Here is a 23,035-nt window from a genome sequence, read left to right as displayed (position 1 = left end):
CCAGTCTACCACAGTTGCAGGGCATCTGAAGGGCAGAGTAGACCCACTGCCCTCTCATTCTGTAACAGTGGCAGTAGCTGGGATGATAAGCTGCCAGGTATGAGCAAAGAGACTTTTCTCTTTCTCACTATTCTTATCATCATTTTGCTAATTTACAGTAAATGTTTTGGTAGCTACCTTGGCTGATAATAAAATTTAATGGTACTATTGACTTAGCGTATCCGTCCTCTTTTTATCATCTTGAACATGTGTGTACACAGCACTCTTTGATCTAGACAGTAATGATGGAATTATTTTGCAAATAATTATTTTGGCAATTATTTTAACAGTCACTGAGGCAGCATGCTGCATGCATGTTGCTATTATGCGCTCCCTGGTTTAGCTTCAGTGTCTCAATTCTCAAAGGTGATCATTCTCTTATAGTTAAATGTCACTTCCTATTTTCTGGGCAGTAGCTTAAGTGTCTTTTCAATTTGGATGTAGCTTCAGGATTATTGTGTCCAGAAACTCTAAAGCATGTTTATAGGGCCACAAATATTTTCAAGCAGAACTTGCTGTACCGAAAAAAATTATGCTGTTGTTCATTTAGATATACATATATCCAAACAACAGTATAGTTTGGCCACAGGAAGACTTAAACTTTTTTTTTAATGACATTTAGTGCAAGTTGCAGCATTGTTGATTTTAGGCTTAGTGAGTTAATATAGACTTTTCATTGCTTCACAGTTCTTACCTGTATCTCCACAACAAATTGGTACAATAGGCTAATCTGGGAAGCAATGGGCAGTAACCAATGCTGCTGTTCTGCTTATGCCATTGATGTAGCATTAATATAAGTAACCTCTAACACACTGCTAATAGCATTTTCTGGTCCAATGTGTTTTCTGGGGAAACCTGTCATGCCAATATACCCTATTGGAATTGTGCTAAGGGTCACTTATGCTAGCCCTATGTCAATGGCATAAGTGGAGTGGCAGCATTGGATGCCACCCATTGACATACCCAAGATCACCTAGGGAGCTGAAGTTGGGTGTTTTGCATCAAAACCAAGTGCTTTATTGATTGCACTGCCACGATCTCTTTCTTATCTGAAAGACCACGGGCAATTGATCAAGTTACATACGGAAATATCACATTGTCTCTGAAAAACAAAGATCAGTCAGAGCTGACCTGCCTTTCTCCCTAAGTCTCTGCTCAAGGATAATTTCTTTGGGCCTCATACAAATGTATACAATCTTGTTAATCATGAAAGAAAAAAATCTGTTTTATTTTTGAAAGAACATAAAGAGACTATATCATTTTGAGCTGGCTTTTTTTCCCCATCTAGTTCTTCAGTTAGTGCATCTGTATATCGTACATATATATATTTATTCCTCCTATTTCCCAAAGAGAGAACTCAAGGCAACATATAGGCAAAACCAGCAATATTTAAAGCAGTGTCTTACTGTTTATTCATTTGAGTCTATTCATTAACAGTTTGTAATGAATAGGATGTTTATCGGCAAAAATGTTGCAGAGGTAAGGGTTGAATTCACCTCCCCAATTCCATGGCTCCAATCCAGATTACTGCCCTCTGCTGCAACTAAATTTTAAACGTTGCTTTTTTCAAATGATGGTATTGATGACATGGCCACAGTTTACTTTGAACATGTCTGTATTTGACAAACTCCTAATATTTTGTTTACCTCTCAATTACATGTGTTTGCTTGGCACAAAACTGACTGTTGAAGTGTAAATGAATTTCACTGGAAGGCCTAAAATGGAAGTCATAAAATACTAACATCTTAGACAATATGTGTGAGACAAAGTCATGACATTCACATATGAAAAACTGGTGTTCTAAGGATATGTACATGCCACTAGAATACAAGGAAACCATGCTGTACTTTACCATCATTATTTCACCTTAAATGAACAATTGTGCTTATTTTTCTCTGTCAGATGTTGGTGGAATATGAAGTGAATATGTTCTGGAAGAGCTAGTTTGGGAAATTTTAAATCCAACCAGTTTATGTGCCACTTTGGAAATTGCCACTGGAAAGTCTCTGTTTATCTTTCAACCATCATGGTTTTGAGACAGGAATATACAGGAAACTCAATAGTAAATGCTCCAGAAACCAGTGATTCAGTAAATAGCTTGTCTTGTGTCTACCCATTGCTATTCTTGTTAGAGATAAATATGATTTCAGAGGTATTGTGACTGTTATTTTTAGAGTTGCTGCTAGGTTTCAGTGTTTGACTTGGAAGCTTCAGGGTTTTAGGCTGCAATCCTATTCCCACATACATGAGAGTCAGCTCCATTGGATTTATTGGGACTTACTTCTGAGTAGACACATATAGGATTACACTGTTAGTCTTCTGAGTGATGAACACATGATAAATGCCTTGTATAGAAAAGCCATAAGCCTCCAGGGGAAGGTTTTACATTTCAGGGTGAAGAGTTGGAAGCAAGCTATTTTTCACAGGGCATATTTCCCAGCCTCCTTCCCACATGTCTGGCATATCCTTCTATTATCCATACCTTTTCTCATGTTCCATTTCAGGCTGGGCACTAAAGCATTCATAATAAATCAAAAGAGGGCAGTAATTGTGCTCTGGAGTTCGTTTTGAAGGAAAGGCTTATTATAGTGTTAAAAACAAGGTTGTCCCTTCCAAGAAATTTTATCTTTACGTTCCTAGGCTTTTCCCACACACCCCTGAGTCTCAAGGTTTGAACTTGGCAACCCTATATTCTAATGGTGGATTGTTTGTTTGTGTAAGACTTCTAATGTGTCTGCTATGACTATACTTAGGAGAAATACCACACAGTACAGCATGCATGTCAGATGCTGCATTCTGGGGCAGAAACACTGCCTGTTTTTCCCAACCAATAGCTATTTGATTCCAACGTGACAAACAGGAAAGTGCATGTTTTATTATGGCTGGAAGGTTTCTGGGAAGGAAGGAATCAACACATTTGGGGAAACAAGAAAGATGATCTTTACTTTACCACTATTGTTTTCCTCTGGGGAATCTTAAGAAACCCTTTGGTCCAGTCCTTTGTTTATTACTGCCTTTCATCTGCACTGTAAACATGTGGAGAGTGTAATTAGCACAGAATAATGGGGCACAGGGCTGGCTAAGCCATAAAGTAAAGTGAGGCCGCTGCTTAACACAGATTTTGCTGGGGGATGGTGGCGAGGTGTTGGAGGTCAGAGCTGTGAGTCCTGAGTGGCCTGCCCTGGGCCCTCTAAATTAGCCTGTTGCACTCTGGTGCCATGAAGGATACACTCCCATTGACAGTACTGAAGCAAGTTTCAGCTGCTGGTCTGATCAGCTTCTGTTCATGGACTGTGGGATGCAAGAGGTGGCATTTTGTCCTTCATTTCAGGCAGAAAAATGTTTCTGCCAATCCTGATGGAGCAGGGAACTTTATAGTGGAAATGCATTTCACAGAGAATTGTGGGAGGAAACTGAAACCCTTGCTTTGAACTGATTGGTGCTTAATGAAGGATTTGTTTACCTTCAAAACAGGGGAATTATTGTGTGGTCGCTAAATATCTTAGGTACCGAACACAGAGCAAATAAACCCTTAAAAGATCTGGCCAATCACCAGTGTGTTTCTGACAAATCAAAGAGGTGATAGCTGAGAAACAGTGTTAATATTCAATGTAACCAGTGGAAGGAATAGGTAACCACTGTAATGACCAGTGCATAGGTGCTGTAAATTCCCTGTTCCCATCAATGAGTGACAGGGCCTTTTTGGTTATGGCCACAACTATGGAATGCCCATCCCAGGCATATTTGCCTGGCAGCAACATTGCTGGCTTTTAGGTGCCAGGCTAAAACATTCCTGTTTGCTCAGGTTTTTTAACATATTGTTTGTTTTGTCTTTTATCTGTTGCTTGTCTCTTGTTTTTTTCTGTAATTTTATTGGGATGTTGCACTTTAATGTTTGTCCTGAAATCTATCCAGAGAGAGAGAGAGAGGGAGAGGGAGAGAGATGTAGTTCAGTACAGTGTTTGACAATTTAATGTTTGGTTAAGGAAAACCTGGGTCAGAATTATTGCTAGGCATTATCTGTGGCTTCCTATTTGTGGAAGAGTTAAGTTGTTCATCACTCCATATTTACTGTCTAGAACTATTCTTCTTCCCTGCTGGAAGCTTAGAGTTATCATTGAGATATCTATAATGAATGGAGATATATGAGAGAGATGTTGTATCTTAGGCTTCAGGTAGGAATCTAATATTGAATTGTATTACATGCTGAACCCAGAATACAGTAGACATATTTTAATCGAATGCATGTCTGCATCATTTTTAGGCTTTTTAATGCTTCCCTCTAAAAATGTAAAGTGTGTCTTTGATAAATATGTGTTTGCAAACACTTTTAGCATGCATCAGAATCAGGAAATCAAGATTCTCTGTAACTGCCTGCCAAGAGTATGCTCCATCACAGACCCTGTTATCTTACTTTGCAATATATGAAGTAGGCCAGAATTAGAGAGGAAGGACTGCTCAAGGTATACATTATTATTTTTTTTGCAGTAGACCCTTCTGACTAAGCACCCTTTTTATAGACAGTACTTATGACATCAGATTACTTTGCTCTGCCTCACCTCTCAGTCCTCTGGTATCAGTTATGCTGATGACACCCTTTTTCCCAGCAAGATGTTACAGTTGCACAGACTGTACTCTCTGAAGATATTAGCAGGAAATGTGGGTGTGTTTTTGTGGCAAGGTGATGATTAGCTTGGCCTCTGGAGGTTAAATGAGTGGGTATCGCTGTAGCAATGAGTTCTGAGCTCAGGAAAGTATAATGGAAGCCATTTCCTTCTGTCTTATATACATTCATATACAAATACTTGAGTATATATATTTGGAGAGCTAGTGTAGTGTAATGCTTAAGAGTATTGGACTGGGGCTCAGGAGAGCCAAATTCTAGTACCCACTTGCCTATGAAGCTCACTGGGTGACTTTGGGCCAGTCAGTGACTTTCAGTCTAACCTACTTCACAGGGTTGTTGTGAGGACAAAACGAAGAGGAGGACTATGCGAGAGGATTCCTTGCAAGAGGAAGAAGAAGGATATAAATGTAATAATAAATGTAATAATAATAATAAAAATACTGAAGGCTTATTTCATGGTTGTTTTTCTTCTGTGTCTAAGGATAGGCATATGTGATTTGCAGTGCAAGAATATTGAATTGAATAGCATGCACCTGCAATTCCCTTCGCTGTCTGTTCCCTCTCCTTCGGAGATGTATAGCGTAAAGTGGAGTATTGTTAGAAACCAAATAAATGTATAGAGAAGGGTCCCAATGAGAATTAATACAAGTCCCCTTAGTTAGACTTTCTTTATCCCACATAATCACAAACTTGTAGTACACTTTTGCTTTATGCCTACAAAATTAATCGTCAATTTCTAAAAAGGCCCTCATACCTGAAACTTTTATATGGTGCCCTTCATTCAAGACAGATATGTGTCTTCCTTTGCAACCAGCTTAATTAAAGAGGAAACTAAAGAGGTCCTTGTTTTACAGATGTAACAGGAGAGCCTTCAAGTGTGAATGCATAGGAAGATAGTTGCAGCAGAGGTTCTCATGAGCATACCTTACCTCTCCCCAATCTCATGACTGTTCCTCACCTCCACAGACTTGCTTCCAAAGACCTGGGGGGGATCTACACTACTGCTTTTAAAGCGCTTTAAAGCACTTTGAAAACTGTATATGCAGTGTGTCCTGGGCCCAAACAGTTGTCAAAACTGTTATAAAGCGCTTTAAAGCAGTAGTGTAGATCCCCCTTGCAGTAGTAAATAGGCTGAGAAACATTTGAATGAGACTCAATGGAAGGCAGCAAGTGGAACTTCGTAGAATGCTGATAAATGCAATTAGTTCTAATAACATATTCAATATATAGATCAATAATGATTCACTGCTTTTCCAGAGGCTGAGCTGACTATTGCGATCATAATGCATACTGCCCATTTTACATACCTTCATGGTAGACTCTGTTACCAGACAAGAACTAATGGATATTGCTCCATTTGGCAGCCAATAGACACAAGTAATGTCAATGATGCAAAAATGTGCTTGGCTTTATGGTTGTTTGATTGATATATCTAAAAAACTGTGGGGTGAAATTAATTTACTTTTTCTGCTGTCAGAACAGCTTCTTTTAGCAGAACTGGGAGGGAGACTTCAACATCTGTTCTGGAGGGTTGGGGAACCTTCCAGAACAGATTTTGAGGAGCATGGGAGGCTGCAGGGGTGAGGAGAGAAAGAGAGAAAGTAAGTCCTGTCATGCAAGCAGACTTCTACTTGCACACCATTGGTTTCCACCCTATGATAGGAACATGATGTTCTCAAAAGTAAAGCGAAAGTATAAAACATAGCAAAAGTATGCATTTCCCATTCCTTGAAATATTTACTTTTTCTTTTCTACTTGGAAATATTTTGCCATTTGTGCTGTGGTCCTAAATATATTTTACATGAAAGTAATTTGCATTGATTTAGGATTGAAGTACAGGCTATCACTTATAGATTTGTGTGAAGTACATACAGTATATAAGCATTTAAAGCTAGACAATGAAATGTGATGTTAATTATTTTATGGAGGGGGAAATAAAATACCTTTTATGTGTTACCGGTAAAGCCTTTCTACTTGTACATCTTAGTAAATTACAAAGCCATCAATAGTGTCTTGTTCATTATTCTACTATTTTAATTTTATTTATTTTTAAATCTTCTGTTACACCTATTACACCGTCTAGCTCAGAGGTAGGCAACCCTTTGGGTCCTTGGGCTTATTTGGAGATTTGAGAAAATGTCCAGGGCACAACCATAACATGGCTGCCATGGGTGAGCATGGCTAGTTACAAAGAACAAGTAGCCTGCCCAGAAACATTCATGGGAAATTAAGATGGCAGCATTTAGAGGCTTCCAGCTCACTTTGAAGCAATACCAGCTGCCAGTAAGAAAATAATTGGGAGGAGTAAAGTGTCTCTGTGGGCACCAAGCAAGGTGTTAGCAGGCACCCTGATGCGTTCAGGCACCATAATTCCTACCACTCTTCTAGCTCAACTCTCTGATTCAGGCTTATGATAAATTTAAAGCCACCTGATTTACCCAATACATATTTTTCCTTTTGTCTTCACAGGATTGAAAAAACGTACAAGGAAGGCCTTTGGAATACGGAAGAAAGAAAAGGACACTGATTCCACGTAAGTATGCCCAGTGAAAGGGCAAGGGAATCAACCCTGAATGGTAAAAAGATTACACCAGCACCTCATGTACAATGTACAGTATTCAATAGTGCTGCTTCGAAATGCAGCCCAACCAAACTAATACAGGAATGAGACAACTGTCTGATATTGTGAGGATAGCTAGGACCACTATGCATGTTTTCAAGATGTGGTGGTAGTAGTATCCTTTTGTAGGCCACTTTATGATGCTGTATCTCATTCCTCAGAAACCTAGTAGTTCTGTGAGATGTTAGCACTGAAACGATCTGCTTGAACTGCATATAGGATTAAGCGCTCTAGAAATTTTTCTTTTAACTACCGCCTATCTGAGCAGGGAGCCTTGACAGTGGGTGGAGGCCAGCTCTTAGGAAAACAAAGCATCCTGATGCTTTTGTGTCCATGGAGAGTTGTCCTGGCTTTTCAGCTATATTTTTGTGTCAGGATGATTGTTCCACAGCTGAGATTTAGAACATAATGGGATTGGTGAATAGCTTTTGATGCTACACTGTTTTATAACATGCAATGCTTAGACTTCCTGGATGATGTGGGGGAAAATATTCCAAGTATTTTCTCTCCCCCTGAGCATCTTTTTTTTCTTTTTTTCTTTTGTAGAAATACTACTAGTTTTTTCTGAGAAGCTTGTTATGGAAACCATTAGTGTGGGAAGAGCTAAAATGTTGAGAAGGTGGGAGTGGCAGGAAAAAGCAAAAAGTGCTGTTTAACATGTGTGAAAATGTCACCCTTTGCCAACCTGTGCTACTTACTATTACGGCTAGTCAAAAGGCATGTCTCATGGGTTGTTTGTCAAATTTGAAAAATCTGAGTGAAATCTATCTTAACTAAAATAATTTCTGTAGATGACAGCTATGAGGTAGCTGTTCCCGGATCTCTCCCTGTTTATTGTTCATGAAGGAAGGAGGAGAGGAATGGAGGGAAAAGAAATAAACCCATCAAAACCAAGTTGGGACATGACTTTTGGTGGTCTGGGAGAAAGTGAAAAATGGTATTACTTGCCAATAATCTTTTTATGTCCCAATAAATGGCCGGTCTGCCCAAAGTGCAGGAGACAAACAGCCATTACCTCACCTTAAAGGTGTCTACCTCTACTGCAGGCCTTGCTTGTGAATGGGTTGCTTAGCAACAGGCTACAGGAGGCTGCTGCAGCTATACTTGGGATCCACTTAAACTGACAGAGGAGCGGCATTCAGTGCTTGACCTTCTTTCAGTACTAGGGCTCACTTTGAGACTATGTGACATAATAGAGACAACAGTTCATCTGAACAAGTGCAGAGTACCTTTCCCTCACCACTAATTAAACCTAGCCTCCAGCTATCTGAGATTAGAAGGAATAACTTCTAGGCAGGTTTGAATCCCGGCACTTCTCTGATCAGAAACACAGCTATTTAATGACAGATTGGTCCACAAGAACACACTCATTCACAATTTAATCATGGAGGCCGACCTGGCATATATTACAGAGACCTGGGTGAGCGAGCTGGGTGAGGCTGACTTTGACTCAGCTCTGCCCACCTGGGTATTTGGTGCAACACCAACATAAGCTGTAGAGCTTGCAGGGGAAGTTGTTGTGGTTTTCAGAACTTCCATCTTTCCCACCAGGAAATCACTCTACCCTGCAACAGGCCTTGAGGGGTTGCACCTGGTTTTAATCCATAGAGACAGACTGGGGATGCTGCTAGTGTAACCCCCCACCCTGCTGCCCTGACCAAGCTGACAGAAGTGTTCTCAAGTGTGGTGTTGGAAGATCTCAGGACGGTCATTCTGGGTGACTTTCATTTCCATGCAGAGGCTGTCTCTGGAGCTCTGGTTTGGGACTTCATGCCTCTATAACAGCCATGGCACTGACTCAGTTTGTCATCAGTCCAACACATGAAGTGTGGCATACCCTTGATTTGGTCTTTGCTGCAAGCTATGAGCTGTTGTTAGCACAGCTCCAGTCAAGGTGTCTGATGCCACCAATTGCATGATCTTGTGGGATCAATTTCAGTTACTGCAGCTTGATGACATGGGCAAGGTGCTTACAGCAATGCAATCAACTGCAAGCTCGATCCTTTCCCACCCACCTACCAGGCTAATAAAAGCTAGCCGAAGGAGTATGACCAGGTGGATCCAGGGAATGGTAAATGCATGTTTGAGTGAAGGGGTGTTCCTGCTGTCCATAAACTCCCGAAGAAACCCATTCTGGACCCAATGATATTTGACAACTACAGTCCCAGTACCCCTTTCTTAGTGTAGGTACTTGAGACGGTTGTGACACACAGTTCTATACAGTGGCAAATGAGTGTTTGGTGCCGTATGATGTATGAAGTATCCTAGAAAATGTCATTTTGGGAAGTAAAGAAGGTCCTTCAGTAAAATGAATTTATTTTTATTTATTGCATTTTGAAAATTAAATTATATATATTTTTAAGGATTTCTATTCTTTTAACCTTATTAAACCAAAATAATTGAACTATAAACTATCAGGGAGAACTGTTTATGTTTCCAGCATAAGTCAGTTTGTGGAGTTTAGACCAATTGTCCATGAAAAACATTAGTTTAAAGAGGGGATGGAGCACATGAGCAGAAAACATATAGAAAGGAGAAGTGAGCATGAATCAAGTGAGCATACTTATAGAAATGTGTGTTTGGTTTTATCAGTCACCAATATGATTGTTTAGCAACAGACTACAGCGAATGCTGATTTTAAAGACCCACCGCCCTCCCTGTAGGCTTCACAATATAGTGTTGATAACACATTGCACTGGCATAGACACAACAAAAACAGCCTTAAATATTTTTCTCTGGAATAAATTAATGAAGTAACAATTAGTCTCCTACAATGCATCAAGCGAAATGCCTACCATAATCTTTAATAATTTAGGTTGGCATTTTATTGGCATTCTGGGAGCACTAATGGTATAGCTTTATGGACAACATATCATAAAGTGGAAGTATGTAATTATAATGGGCTGGTCGAAAATGCAATGTTGAAACATATAAATTAGCAGTGACATTAAATGCAGAAATCTCTTGTACTATTTTCCTGTTCAGGCACTAAATTTTTGTATGCTGTTCTTACTCTTTTTGGCAATACGGTAGTATGAAACTCAAAATATGGCGATTCACAGAAGTGAAGTGAAACTTTTCAATTTTACCTTTTCAAAGAGTTGGCTATCAGGGAACTATATGGGTTTTGTGTTGTTACAGTTGCATTCTGCTACTGCAACTATTAATGCATGACACTCTTCATTTACAGTGTGCTTTACAATACTTTATTGTATTCGCACACACACACACACACACATAGTCTAGTGCAAGCACACTGTTTCCATTCCCTTTTATGTAGAAAAGAGAGGGTTGGAGACTGGGCCCAGGCCACTGTTTGGCCTCTTGGATCCGTGTCCAGCTTCCTTTCTCCTGCCTAGAATAGGTTCCATATTTTAGTGAATGGAGAGTCATTTATATATTTATTTAAAGTATTGTTTTTCTACTCTTCAGCCGACAAGGCTTCCAGGGATCAAAAGATCAATAAGATGACTAAAACCCAATGACAAATCATTAAAACAGTAAAAGTGCATGTGGTCTTTAAGTAGCCTATTTAAAGAGGTGATGATGATAGTAATTCCTGTCATTGGCTATTGCTGCTTCTCTTTTCCCCAGAGCGGTTGCTTCTGATGATGTCGGGGGAAGGGAGGCAGGAGAGGCCCAGTTCCAGCTGGTGAAGCAGCAGCAGGTGGAGAAGGCAATGTTGGCAGTTTGCCTTTTTGGCTACTGCTTCTCTTCCTCACAGAACAGTTGCTTTTGATGGCCTCTGTGAAGGGGGAGGAGGGGCCCCAGCCAGTGAAGAAACAGCACATAGAGATGGTGATGAGGGAAGTACACCTCACTGGCTACTTCTCCTGTTCTTTTCTGTTCAAAGTCAACTAACCTCTCTTAAGTTCAGTGTAAAACCATCCAGTGGGTGTCTCAAGTCACTTGCAAGTGAATCCTGCAAAGGTGCATCACGCACAGAATGGCACTGTGGGACTGCAGCACTGGCCCTATTCCTGGGGTCATGTTGACCACTCAGTCCAATCCACACATTAGGCCTGGACATCTGTATGGGAAAGCCCATGCAAGCAGACTTCCCATATGTTACGAAAGCCCAGTTGTGCAGAGTTTCACAATGTGTGAAAAGCTGTGCACATGGATGGATTCTTGTGTAGGATTTCTCCTGCAGACAACCACACCGAGGAGCAGCAGAACCTAGTGTTTCCCTGCAGTTCCTTTTTACACAGGATGCCCCTTCACACAATTTGCATCTGAAGGGCGCTATAGATGCTAATAATTTTGCAGCATAGAATTCCTATCTATAAAAACAATGAGGGGGAAAAACTTTTCACAGGGTCGGATCTATATTCAATCATAATTACAGTGGACCCATTGAAATCAGTGGGGCTTAATTAACGGGAGTCTCATCGATTTCAGTGAATCTGTTATAAGTATGACTAAATCTGGATCCATCCCACAAATTAATATAGGTTTTAGATCCTTTATAGTAATGAGACATATTTTCACTTTGTTACAGAGGATCACCAGACAGGGATGGAACCGTAAGTATTTAAAGGAATTTATTTATTAAATTAGTCAATTTTAAATTAGATATGTCTAATGGAAAATGCTTCCCTCATCCCGTGTATTGTCAAAAGCAATTCTTAACCCTTTGTCCTATTTCTATTTTGATATTTTAAATATATTAACATCAGTTTCAGTACACTGATATTCAGTGTTTGCTTAAATCCGGAGCCTAAGCCTTTTATCTGAGAGAATATTCCCCCCCTCTCTCTGTCTCCCTCTCTCTCCCCTTGATCAAAGGACAATCAGTGAAATACTTTTTTCTTCACATTCTAATTCTTATGGAAAATGATAAATACTACAGTGAATAACATTTATTGACTGAAAGTATTTAAAACTGTTTAAAAAAACACTAGCAGGAAATATTTTGAAAATAATGGACCACCTATAGAGAATAGAAATAGGTAAATGGTTGCTCTTGAGTTACCGTTGCTTTTATTTATGGTTTTAGGTTTTCTGTCTCTGCTAGAACTGGGCTTTAGAAGGAAACTTAACTTTTCAGCTATTAGACTTTAAGTTTGCAATGAAGAATGTTGGGCTCAGACGTAGATTTTACTTTGTTTTATATTGATTCCTAGCTTTAAAGCTTTTGCTTAAATTTAGCTTGTGAAGAAGCTAAGGGAAATTGGAGCAGTTGTTTAATAGTGCTTTTCACTAGACTTCGCTAATGGAATGGAGACACTACCAGCTACACAAAATGTCATTTCTCTCCTAAAATTACAAGAATTGGAGTACTAAGGGCCTTTCCAGATGATCATTTTTTTGCACGATAAATGAGCAGCTATTGCACTGGTTACGATCCAGATGCCTTCCTTCAAGAAAACAAGTGTCATATTTTCCCAGCATGTTTTATGTCACTGGGGAAATTGGAAGCTTCATCCCACATACCTGTTTCCCTCGAATTATCCCTACAACACTAAACTGTTGGCGTTGGCGTTGGCGTTGTTGTTGCTACCGGGCGGCAAGATCCTTTGCATACCAGGAAATGGTTTTAAGGGGGAAATGTAAAAAAAATCATAAAAAAATCAATGGATGACCCAATCTGATTCAAGACATAAGCATTTGTTTAATTTTTCTTCAAATTCTGTTCCTGCGCCCCAGTGGCCGCTCGGATGATACGCTCGAAAACTAGTATCAAAATATGGCGAGTCTTTTGCCTTTATAGCACAATTAAAGCAGGATACATGGGAGTACTTCACATTAAAACCAGATTATAAGCTGGAAAACTTCAGAGTCCTTTGCACGCAATTTGCAGTGATTGCACAGTATAACGCTGGTGTGATAAAGCTCTGGGTTCTTTCCCCAGCTAGCATGTTGCCCCTTGCTATTTCGATAGTGCTCAATAAGATGAATTGTGCAAGTGCCATGGCATAGACAGAGCCTGTGGCATCATTAGTGATGAACACTTCTCTCCCTGCCTAAGATTACATGTTCTGATCTTAAGTTCTTTCCTCTTTTAAAAGAATTATAACTACTTCAAAGACGGAGTGCATCTATTGGAGCTTTTACCTCACCCTGGAGTGCAGAACCTCAGGCCTGGGGCTCAAATCCAGCCCTCCAGGTTTCTTCAGATGGCCACACCCCTTTCCACTGGCCCCACCCACCGATCATTTGGTGGTTTCTCAGCTTTTGTGCAGTTTTTCCCTACTCAAAAATGTTGAAATACCCCTTCGAAGGCTTTGTTAATGTGAGGAAGAGCTTTAAGCTAAAGTAGGCTGGTACTTTTGTTATTTTAGCACCAATCTCTTTGCCTTTGGCTCCACCCACTTTACCTTTTGGCTCCACCCACCACTGGAATGCATCCCCTCAGAGTTCTTGGAATGGAATTCAGCTTTCGGTGGAAAGAGTCTCAGTACCCCCGATCTAGCCCTTCTAACAACAACCCCCAAAAACAGTGGCAAGCCCCAGAAAGATTGCTTCTCCCCACCCCCCGCAGCAATCCTTCAGTGCAAAAATCATTCCCCTGCCCTTTAGTTCTTAAAAGGCTATGGCATTCCTTCTCTACCACAGGGGCACATATCTGGCCAAGGTCGTCTTTTTTAAAAAAGCTGAATATTTTTCCTTTATACCGCAAGATTGCACATCTTCTCCCATATTCCCAGTTCATTACATGGAGATGAAATCTCACAAATTAGTCTTGGATTGGGGCTAATACAGATATAGCTCTGAAAAATAAAATCCAGAGGGTGCGGGACTGCTTTGTCTTCTGGAAAGGCCCTAATATACATTTTTACAGACTTTTTAAACTGCTGACCCAAGATCCTTAATCCTAAACATATTTACTTGCAACTAAATATTTTTGGTTTTAAAACAACTGGATTTCCAAGTAGATGTGCTTAGGTTCGCAGCTGTAGATTGGAAAAAGCCTGCATCCACACATCCTTTTGCATATCCATTGTGTACTGTCACTTGCTTTTAGTTTAATTTTTTTTTAAAGAAAAAAGCAGACCACATTTGGAACTGTCAGCTTTGTTTAACAATTTGGTCAAGGCTCTGTTCAGCAGGAAAAGAAAAAAACAGTTGTAAACCTTCCAAACTTGCATGTTGATTTCCTTCCCCAGTCCCACCTGAATTAAAGCCTTGAAGAATTACCGGTCCAGTGCCTTTGATAGATTCTAAACAGCAGGAGGGAAACAACACAAAAGCCCTGTGTAAACAAATGATCTCCTCACCTGTGCTCGGCTCCCAATGTACAGTCCAAAGTGCTGAACAGAAAGCACAGAAGGCTATTTTTTAGAACTTTTCTTACTTTCATCTTGTGCTTTACTACCATATATATTTTATCACATTGCTCTGATGAAAAAAAATATGATATCATAGTTTAGTAAAGTTGTCCCTGTAAGGCAACATTACTATTTCAGGGCCAAACTAGAAGTGACTTGAGAGAGCCGTGTCTTTTTCATTGGTTAAAAACAGCAAACAAGGTAAAGGGGGGATTTGGATTGGGGGCCACAGCACCCTTTACCTCTCATGCCATTTCCCCCACTGGAACCGCTACTAGATACAGACTGAGAAAATGACCAAATCTTGGAGTTGGAGGTGGTCTTGTAGGCCATCTATTCTGCTCAGTGCAGGAGATCCAGAGCTAGAGCTGCCCAGCCTCTCTTTGAATGCTTCCAGCATGGGAGAACCCGAGTTAATTAGTTCCATTATTGGACTGCTCCTACTGTTAAGATGATTTTCCTATTGTTCAATAGAAAATCACTCCTCTGTAACTTAAGCCCAATCTAGTCCTTCCCCCTGAGGCAGCATGAAACTTTGTCTTCTTCTATATGACCACCCTTCAGGTATTTGAAGATTGTTATCATGCCCGCCTCCCATTTAGTCATTTTTCCAGACTAAACATACCCAGTTCCTTCAGCCTTTGTCCATAAGACTTGTTTTCCATTGACCTTTTCTTAATACGTTCTAATGTATCTACATCCTCAGAACTGGACACAGAGCTCAAGAGAGCTCTGTCTAAAGCGGAATGAAATGGAACTATTATAATAAAGATACCAGTGTTTTGTTCCCACCATGGCTAATAGCACCTTTGGGGTGGGAAGCAATTTATGTCAAGGAAAATATTCAACTTCTCTGTCACCGCTCTGTAGCCCTGATCCAAATTTTCACCTATACACACCATGTGGATGGTTTTAACCAAAGGAAAAGACATTGGAAGATTTGATTATGTGTTGCCTTTTGTTTCTTCTGTCTTGCAACGCAGCCTGCTTTTTCTGGAAAGCTCAAAATAGTAAGGATGTAGCCAGTTGGGAAGCTGTCAAGCATGGATCTTCCCTGCAACTTCATTGTCCTGATGTCAGCCATGTTTGTTATAGGGCTCTGGCCATGCTGCTTCACCACCACTGCCCTGGAATGTACACTGTAACACACTAGTGCTTTTCTTGGTGCAGTTAAGGCCTACATACCTGAATTTGATGGTCTTTCACATGCAATAATTTTCTCTTTTGCTTTCCAAGGTTGTTGTTTGCTATTCAGAAACTGTGAGATCTGTGGTAAATTAATTTCTCATTTAGTAGAGAAATTATACTGAACTTCTCCTTAAGTATGTGGAAAGAGAGGAACCTAAATTGTGCCCAATCTGTTCTAAAGCTAGGTCAAGGAAGAGGTGCTTACTTTGTGAAATGTGAGCCTGAGCAACATGGATTTATGCTCAATCTGCTATATTTAGCATAATGTATTTCTACTTTTATGATGACTTTAAACATGGCAAAGTCAGAATTCCAATTATATTAATAAAGATGATAAAATTACCATAGTTTTTTGCTCTGTATTATGTAGAAGTTATAGGGGACTATATTTGATAAGTAGGAACAGAGCTGACGCTTAGGGACGGATCATGTTCCCAGGAACTATTAAAGACTTATTTAATGTTAAAACATTGCTAACCATTTTCTTGTAGAAAATCAAGATGAAACCACTAATGTTCAGCTACAAAATAGATGGTGAATTATATCACAGCATTCCAAAGGCCCAGTACTAGGTTTGATAGAAGAAATCAAAAGAGCTCTGTAGGAGAAGAATTGTATGAGAGCTTGGTTCGAAATGTATGACAATGATATTTTTCATAAAAATATTGTTCTAGAATAAGGAGAAACCTGTAATGATAATTATCCCTGCTACTCCGCTAAAAGAGACCTAATTTCTGCTGAATAGAGTCCTATCATATGCTCCAAACTAGTCTGCTGACAGCAACATTAAATTTGGCAAGTAATGCCTTTGAAAAGTGCATTCTGAGCTTGCTTACTCCATGTAGTTTCATGTGTTTAAAAAAAAAAAATCAAACCACCCAGCACTTTAACCCTTTTTCTATAAACAACAAAATCCATTCCAGCCACCCAGCCCTCATCCTCATGATCCACCCTCCAATAGCAAAGCAGAGTGTGCACAGGAAGGAGGAAAATCAGTTTCGGTAAGGATATGAATATGAATATTAGTTCAAAGCTTCCAGGGGGTTGGTTGGAACAATTCGTAAGCCTGGCAGAGATTATATATATTCAAAAATATATGTTCGGTATGGTTTATGCATTATGTATTTCAATGTATTTTTTTGCTCTGGATGGCCTAGATAGGATGCCCAATGCTCAACTATATATATGTTTTTCCCCAGTGGTGATGTGTTCCTAATGTGTATGTATATGGATATCTAATTATGTTTAGCCATTTGTTAGTGTCTCCTAATATTCAGTAGGATTGAATTTGAGTCGTTTCTAATTGATAATGATCCAAGTTACTAGAAATGGAAGTGGATTACTTTGTCTTATTTGCCAGGCTTGGCTTGAAAACTATTTTAATAAAAGACAATATTCATACTATATTCATAATATACATTTGGAAGTGAAATTAAGCAAGACTGATTCCTTACACGATATGCAAAAATGTTTTAATCATGGGCGTGTTTTCTAGGGCATTCCTTAAACTTCGAAGATAACAGATTGTTGAAATGAAATATTAAAATGAAATATTTTATTTGTATGTACAGCTACATAACACTTTGTGACCAGTTTCCCATCATGAAGAGTTTTTTTCAGCCAATTGTATGGTTCTCAGCGTTTGGGAATGGTTCAGTGCATGATTAAATTATCTGACAGTTTTGGTTTTGAAGGCTTTGGAAAAAAAGCATAGCATGCAGCTTTTTAATTAAAAAAAAGTCTTAAATTTTAGATGTATTCATTTTACTGTTCAATTCTGTTGGTTCAGGTTTCTTTCAAACATAGAAAGCTGTTCTAATCCAGGTCAGACTATAACCCTATTCAGGTGTTCAACAGAACATGTGAGGGCTCAAAGTGTGTACTAGAATGGGGCTGCAGTACAACTTATTGGGGCAGAATAAAGCAGGGTGTCTGATCACAGGGAGAGCTTTTTTCATGTTCAAAAGAATACGATTAGAACTCCTGTTCATCCCTTGCTGTTCAACATGGCAAGATCTGAACTGAGGGGATGTGGGACCATCATGCACATAGATACAGGGGCAGGGGCAGTATGTGCAGCCCTGACCCACTTTGAGCCCTCACACATTCTCTCAAATGCCTGAAAATGGTTAGTCCATTTAAACCAGACAAGACTGTGTGCTCTGAACTGGCAGCTGTATCACATCTAGAGCACCTGCTACTTGACCATTAATGTGGAGATGTCTGGGGTTGAACCTGGAACCTTCTGCATACAAAGTGTGTGCTCAACCTCTGAACTGTGATCTCATCCGCATTTTTCTTTGCCATGATCCATAACATTTACCCATGAAAATATAGCATATTGGAGTTCAAACAAGGTAACTTGCTTTCTCAATGAGAATTGAGGGACTGCTATTGTCTTTCTAGATCTTGATCAATAGGGAGCCCTAGCTGACCACAGACAAGTGACCATAAGTGACTTTGTCATTTCTTCTGAGAATCTTGTATGTGTTTATGTTCTCAACTTCAATATGAAACATGTTTTTAACTGTGTATTACAGAAGAGAACAAATGGTGCTCCAAATGGGTTTTATTCAGAGATTGACTGGGAAAGATATGTAAGTAAGAGTAACTGCCTGACATTCATACTCTCCTAGAGCCTTCCTTGTTCTCAAGTAATCCTGATCACTTATCTCTGTATTTCTTTTTGGTGTTCATGGTGGTTCTTGCTTACTTTTTAAAATACTCTTAATGCATCCCATCCTGACAGCATGAAGTAGGTAACACTATTCAAATACCAAGTGTCTTGCTGATACACCCAGCTACTGGATGTTTCCTTAAATTGGCCCACGTAACAGTACCTTGTTCTTCAAGTTAAGTGGCTCTACAGGCAGGTGTCTGAGCATAGACTGGGATTTCTCTTGAATATGGCAGAATATAAGCTCTTTCCAGGCATTCAGCCTGAACAGGGTACATTACCATGTGAGTCGTGGCACAGGGCACAGGCATGCTAGCCCTGTTCTGTGTGTCCCAGTACGCACTGGACCTGTTCCCTCCATTCAGTACAACAAGGTCTGAAAGAGAATTCTACTTATACTCACTTGAATGCAAGTAGAACTCTCAGGGCTCATCTACACCAAGCAGGATATTGCACTATGAAAGCAGGATATAAAAGGCAGGAGTCACACCAAGCAGGATATAGTGGTATGCAAGCAGTATATGGTATGTGTCAATGGCCCCCAGCAGTTGTCAGTGCACTTTAATATCACTATAAAGCCGTAGTGTGGCTCCTGCCTTTTATATACCGCTTTCATACTGCAATATCCTCCTTGGTGTAGATGAGCCCTCAGTATGCTCAGGGACCCTGATCAAGCATGTGTGGCCCTGTGGCTCTTGATTTTTCAGTGTTTGACTAATATGTTTTCCTGTGTTTATATTGTAAACACAATGTATTATATGTGCTATTAACAATAAGATTTGAACAAACAAATAGGGCTATAGCAAAGTTAATAAAGAGCAGGGGAATTTCTAACCTTCTCCAAACGGATGGACAAGCATTCGTTCACCTCCCTTCCAAGACCTCTAGTACATGCATAGAGCCGAGAAAAGAGGTGGAGTCTTGTCTCTCTTGTGCAGGGGATTTTGATAAGAAAAGGCAGGCATCACTCTCATTGTGCCTTAATTTACTCAAACTTCCTCATGAGTGAAAAAAAAATCCTCATCACCCTCCCAAGTCCTCTGTGCTTGGCAAAAAGTTCAAGGGAGAGGGGGAGTCTTTGCTCACACAGTGGTCTGGAGAAGGTTAGAAAAAGTGGTTATTTCTCCAGCTGTTTCTTATCTTCTCCTTATCTCGATGCAAGTGAGACAAGACTCTGTTTCTGACAAGTGCAGAGAACTTGAAAGAAAGATGAAACTTCCCTTTGAAGAAGGGAAGAAATTCCTGCTACTGCTTCCCTTTCTCATACTATAATGCAAAGAGGGAATGTCAGAGGCTTCTGGGAGTCCTCATCAGAGGAACAGCGCACTTATTTTATTTATGTATTATTTCTTCACAGGTCTTATACCCACTCGTTGTCCAAGCAGGAACACAGAGCAGCTAACAAATATTGACAATACAAATGCCAGTCAAACAATAAAATCCTCCTATTCCAATAAAATAGTTAAAACATGACAATAATAATATATCTGAGAGACACAGAAACAAGAAAAATGAAGAGTCAGACATTTGTGTGAACCAAAAAGTACAGCTTATATTTAAAAACATTCACAGTGCGAGCTAATCACACCTCTCTTGGGAAGGAGTTCCACAACCGGGAGTGGGGGGTTGCTACTCAGAATGCCGTATCTCACATTTCCACCTTTCTCTGTGCTGATCTAGGATCATAATAAATGTATCTATTCCACCCTCATCACCTCATTTATGGGAGAGGGAGACAACTAGTAGGGCATCTCCTGCAGATTGAAGGGCTTTAGTTGCCTGGTAATGGGGGAAACCTTCCTTCAGGTACCTGGGTCCCAAGTCATTAACGGCTTGATATGCTAATAGGAAGACCTTAAATTATGCATGATAGCTTTGTACCAGCAGTGGGTCACACCATTCTGCACTAGCTGCAGTTTCTTCAAGGGAAACCCAACATAGAGCTCATAGCATAGTTTTATGCGGGGCTTCCCTTGAAGTTGGTCCAGATGTTACCATAGTACTGACAACTAATGGCAGATTTTCTTGATCCAGGAATGGCCAGAGCTGGATAAAAGTGCCCCTTGTCACTACAGCCACTTTTATTTTATTTATTGCATTAGTATACTGCCCCATAACTGAAGCTCTCTGGACGGTTCACATAAGATAGTGCTTCTGGATTCAGATTTGTTGCAGAGGGCCACCTGAACTCCATACATGTTCCTTCATGGGGAGTGCTACTCTGTCCAGAACTTGCCATCTTTCCAATTTTTGTATCTGAGAACCACTGACCTGTAGCACCTACATCTTACCATGTTTCAGATTAGTTCCTGCCTTTCCTAATTCATATAGAATAGAGAGATAGAGCTGGGTATCATCTGCAGATTGATGTCACCTTGACCCAGATTTCCAAATGACAATTTCCAGCAGTTTCATATACATATTAAACAGCATGAGAAACAGAATGGGACTCTTCTGGGACCCCTGTATATTGTTGCAGGGCCATACAATATGCTATTTTCTAATAGCATCCCTAAAAGTAAGATTGGAACCATCAAAAAACAGTGCCCCCAACTTGCAGAGCTGGTCCATGGCTGACAGCATCAAAAGCTGCAAAAGTTCAAGATGAATCAACAGGGTAGCACACCCCCTGTCCCTTTCCCAGTAAAGGTCATCAACCAAGGTGACCTAGGCTGCCTCAGGTGCTGTATCCAGGTCTGAAACTATGCTGAAATGGCTCTAGGTAAACCCACTTCCTCCAGTGGGCCTGCAGCTGGGCTGCCACTAGCCTCTTGAGTACTTTGCCAATAGGCTAAATTTGTAGCCTAAGGATATTAGAATTAACATTGCTATGAGTTCCCATGATTTCAGGCTGCAAAATGCAGTCAGTGTTTGAGCCAAACCAAGGCAGGCTGTGCCCACCTTGATTTTGCTCACAGAAATTCAAGCAAGAGTGGTTGTGTATTCAAGCACCCCTGCTTCAAATGGTTGCTCCATCCCTGCTCTGCAATATATTTTATATCTTCATGTTAATTAGATTGTGTTAAACCACTTTGGAAGAACTGCAAAGAGCTTATAAAACATTAAAAACCAATTATGCTAATGAGGAAAGTTCCATTTCAGACAGATTGTGTGCTGGTATGGAAGACGTCCAAGTTAATTAAAAGAAATTAAAATTTCTGTTGAAAGAATTTTAGCTTAGTTTAGCTGAATAGAGGCTACAAGTTCAAATATACTCTTGCTTACAATGCTTATCTTTAATACTCACGCAGCAATATTGGTAATATAACAAAATGACTCTGTGGTTAATTCCTAACCTTGTATGTGTATATGTGTTTGTGTTTGTATATATTCTCTTAAGATTTTTATAGATGTACAAATATATATGTATTTTGAATACAGTAATCTATGGATAGATAAATATTACTAATATTTTTGGAAGATGTCCTATGGAGGTTGAGTTGTTTGGGTTCGAATATCTGATATGATTAATAGCTTGGATCCAGATTTAGTTATACTTACAGTAGACAACATTGCAATCAGTGGGACTTAACTTAGTCATGACTAACTTAAGTTCCATTGATTTTAATGGGTCTACTCTGATTATGACTAAACTTTGATACAATGCATTATATATAAATTATGTGGTATGCAACAATATATTTAACAAATATAGGGCATGATTCCTTTCCAGTTGTATTTTGGAAAATGTTTCAATAAACACTTTTTCTTTCAAAATGAGTTGAGTCCTTACATAGAATGATAGAGAGACAGTGTAGTAGTCAAACTGGTCTTTCTGGTGCTCCCTTTCTGGCTTCATCAATCAGCTGTTTCACCCTGTAGTGAAAGGTGTTTACAGAGCTATATATGCACGGCTGAGAAAAAAAGGTTCCTGGACAGACCCGTCAGTCAAGTTAAGCCCCTCACAACTGGGGAAAAATTATATATACCAATAGTTTATTAAACCAGTACTCCTTATTTATGAGATATTGCTGGGAAAGGGGAAAAGGAAAAGCTGGGGGCTATTTTATGTTTTGCAAGTAATCTTATTGCTTCATTTTGTTTGCACCAGAATTCACCTGAGCTTGATGAAGAAGGTTACAGCATCAGACCAGAAGAACCAGGCTATATCCTTCACCATTGATTTTGCAGCTGAGTTGCAAAATTGTGGGTTGATGACACAGTCACAGCATTTTTATTCCATTTTATCTATAGCCAATTACGTGCTTAATACAAAATGCACATATCGTTTGGAGAGAGCAAAAAATCTTGGAACATTTTAGAGTATTTTCCTTTTCTGGTGACAGTGTTCCCTGTTGTAAAAGGAACTGCCAAGAGCCATAATGGGCCATGCACCAAAATCCACCCGCGTCAAATACCCCTGGAATCTTGTGTTTTTCCAAGGAGGCGTGTGTGTGTGTGTGTGTGAGAGAGAGAGAGAGAGAGAGAGAGAGAGAAATAGTGGCTTTCAGTAAATTACATTTTTAAAAGGTAACTGTAAAAAGAAATGTGAAAAGGTATCACAGCCACTCACATGAGTAAAAGTTAACACAATTTTTTAAAAAATAATTTTGATGTCCCCAAAGTTGATTCCCACTATTGGACACCCCTTGAGGAAAAGAAATGAACCACAG

At 39.7% G+C, this 23,035-nt stretch overlaps 1 protein-coding gene across 1 annotated transcript in view; it reads left to right on the top strand.

Annotated features, from left to right (window-relative positions):
• The window catches only part of SGIP1 (SH3GL interacting endocytic adaptor 1), a 141,191-nt gene that overhangs the window by 36,976 nt on the left and 81,180 nt on the right, over positions 1-23,035 (top strand). Inside the window, exons 2-6 of the mRNA XM_063137700.1 lie at positions 7,136-7,199; positions 11,788-11,812; positions 16,669-16,746; positions 18,286-18,342; positions 22,474-22,528. Coding sequence (XP_062993770.1) covers positions 7,136-7,199; positions 11,788-11,812; positions 16,669-16,746; positions 18,286-18,342; positions 22,474-22,528 — 279 coding nt within the window. The remainder of the gene's footprint in view (positions 1-7,135; positions 7,200-11,787; positions 11,813-16,668; positions 16,747-18,285; positions 18,343-22,473; positions 22,529-23,035) is intronic.

The sequence above is a fragment of the Elgaria multicarinata genome, chromosome 1, assembly GCF_023053635.1.
Source record: "Elgaria multicarinata webbii isolate HBS135686 ecotype San Diego chromosome 1, rElgMul1.1.pri, whole genome shotgun sequence".
In the NCBI taxonomy this organism is placed as follows: domain Eukaryota; kingdom Metazoa; phylum Chordata; class Lepidosauria; order Squamata; family Anguidae; genus Elgaria; species Elgaria multicarinata.
The sequence above is the reverse complement of the archived record's forward strand: the minus strand, read 5'-3'. Positions and strand labels throughout refer to the sequence as shown.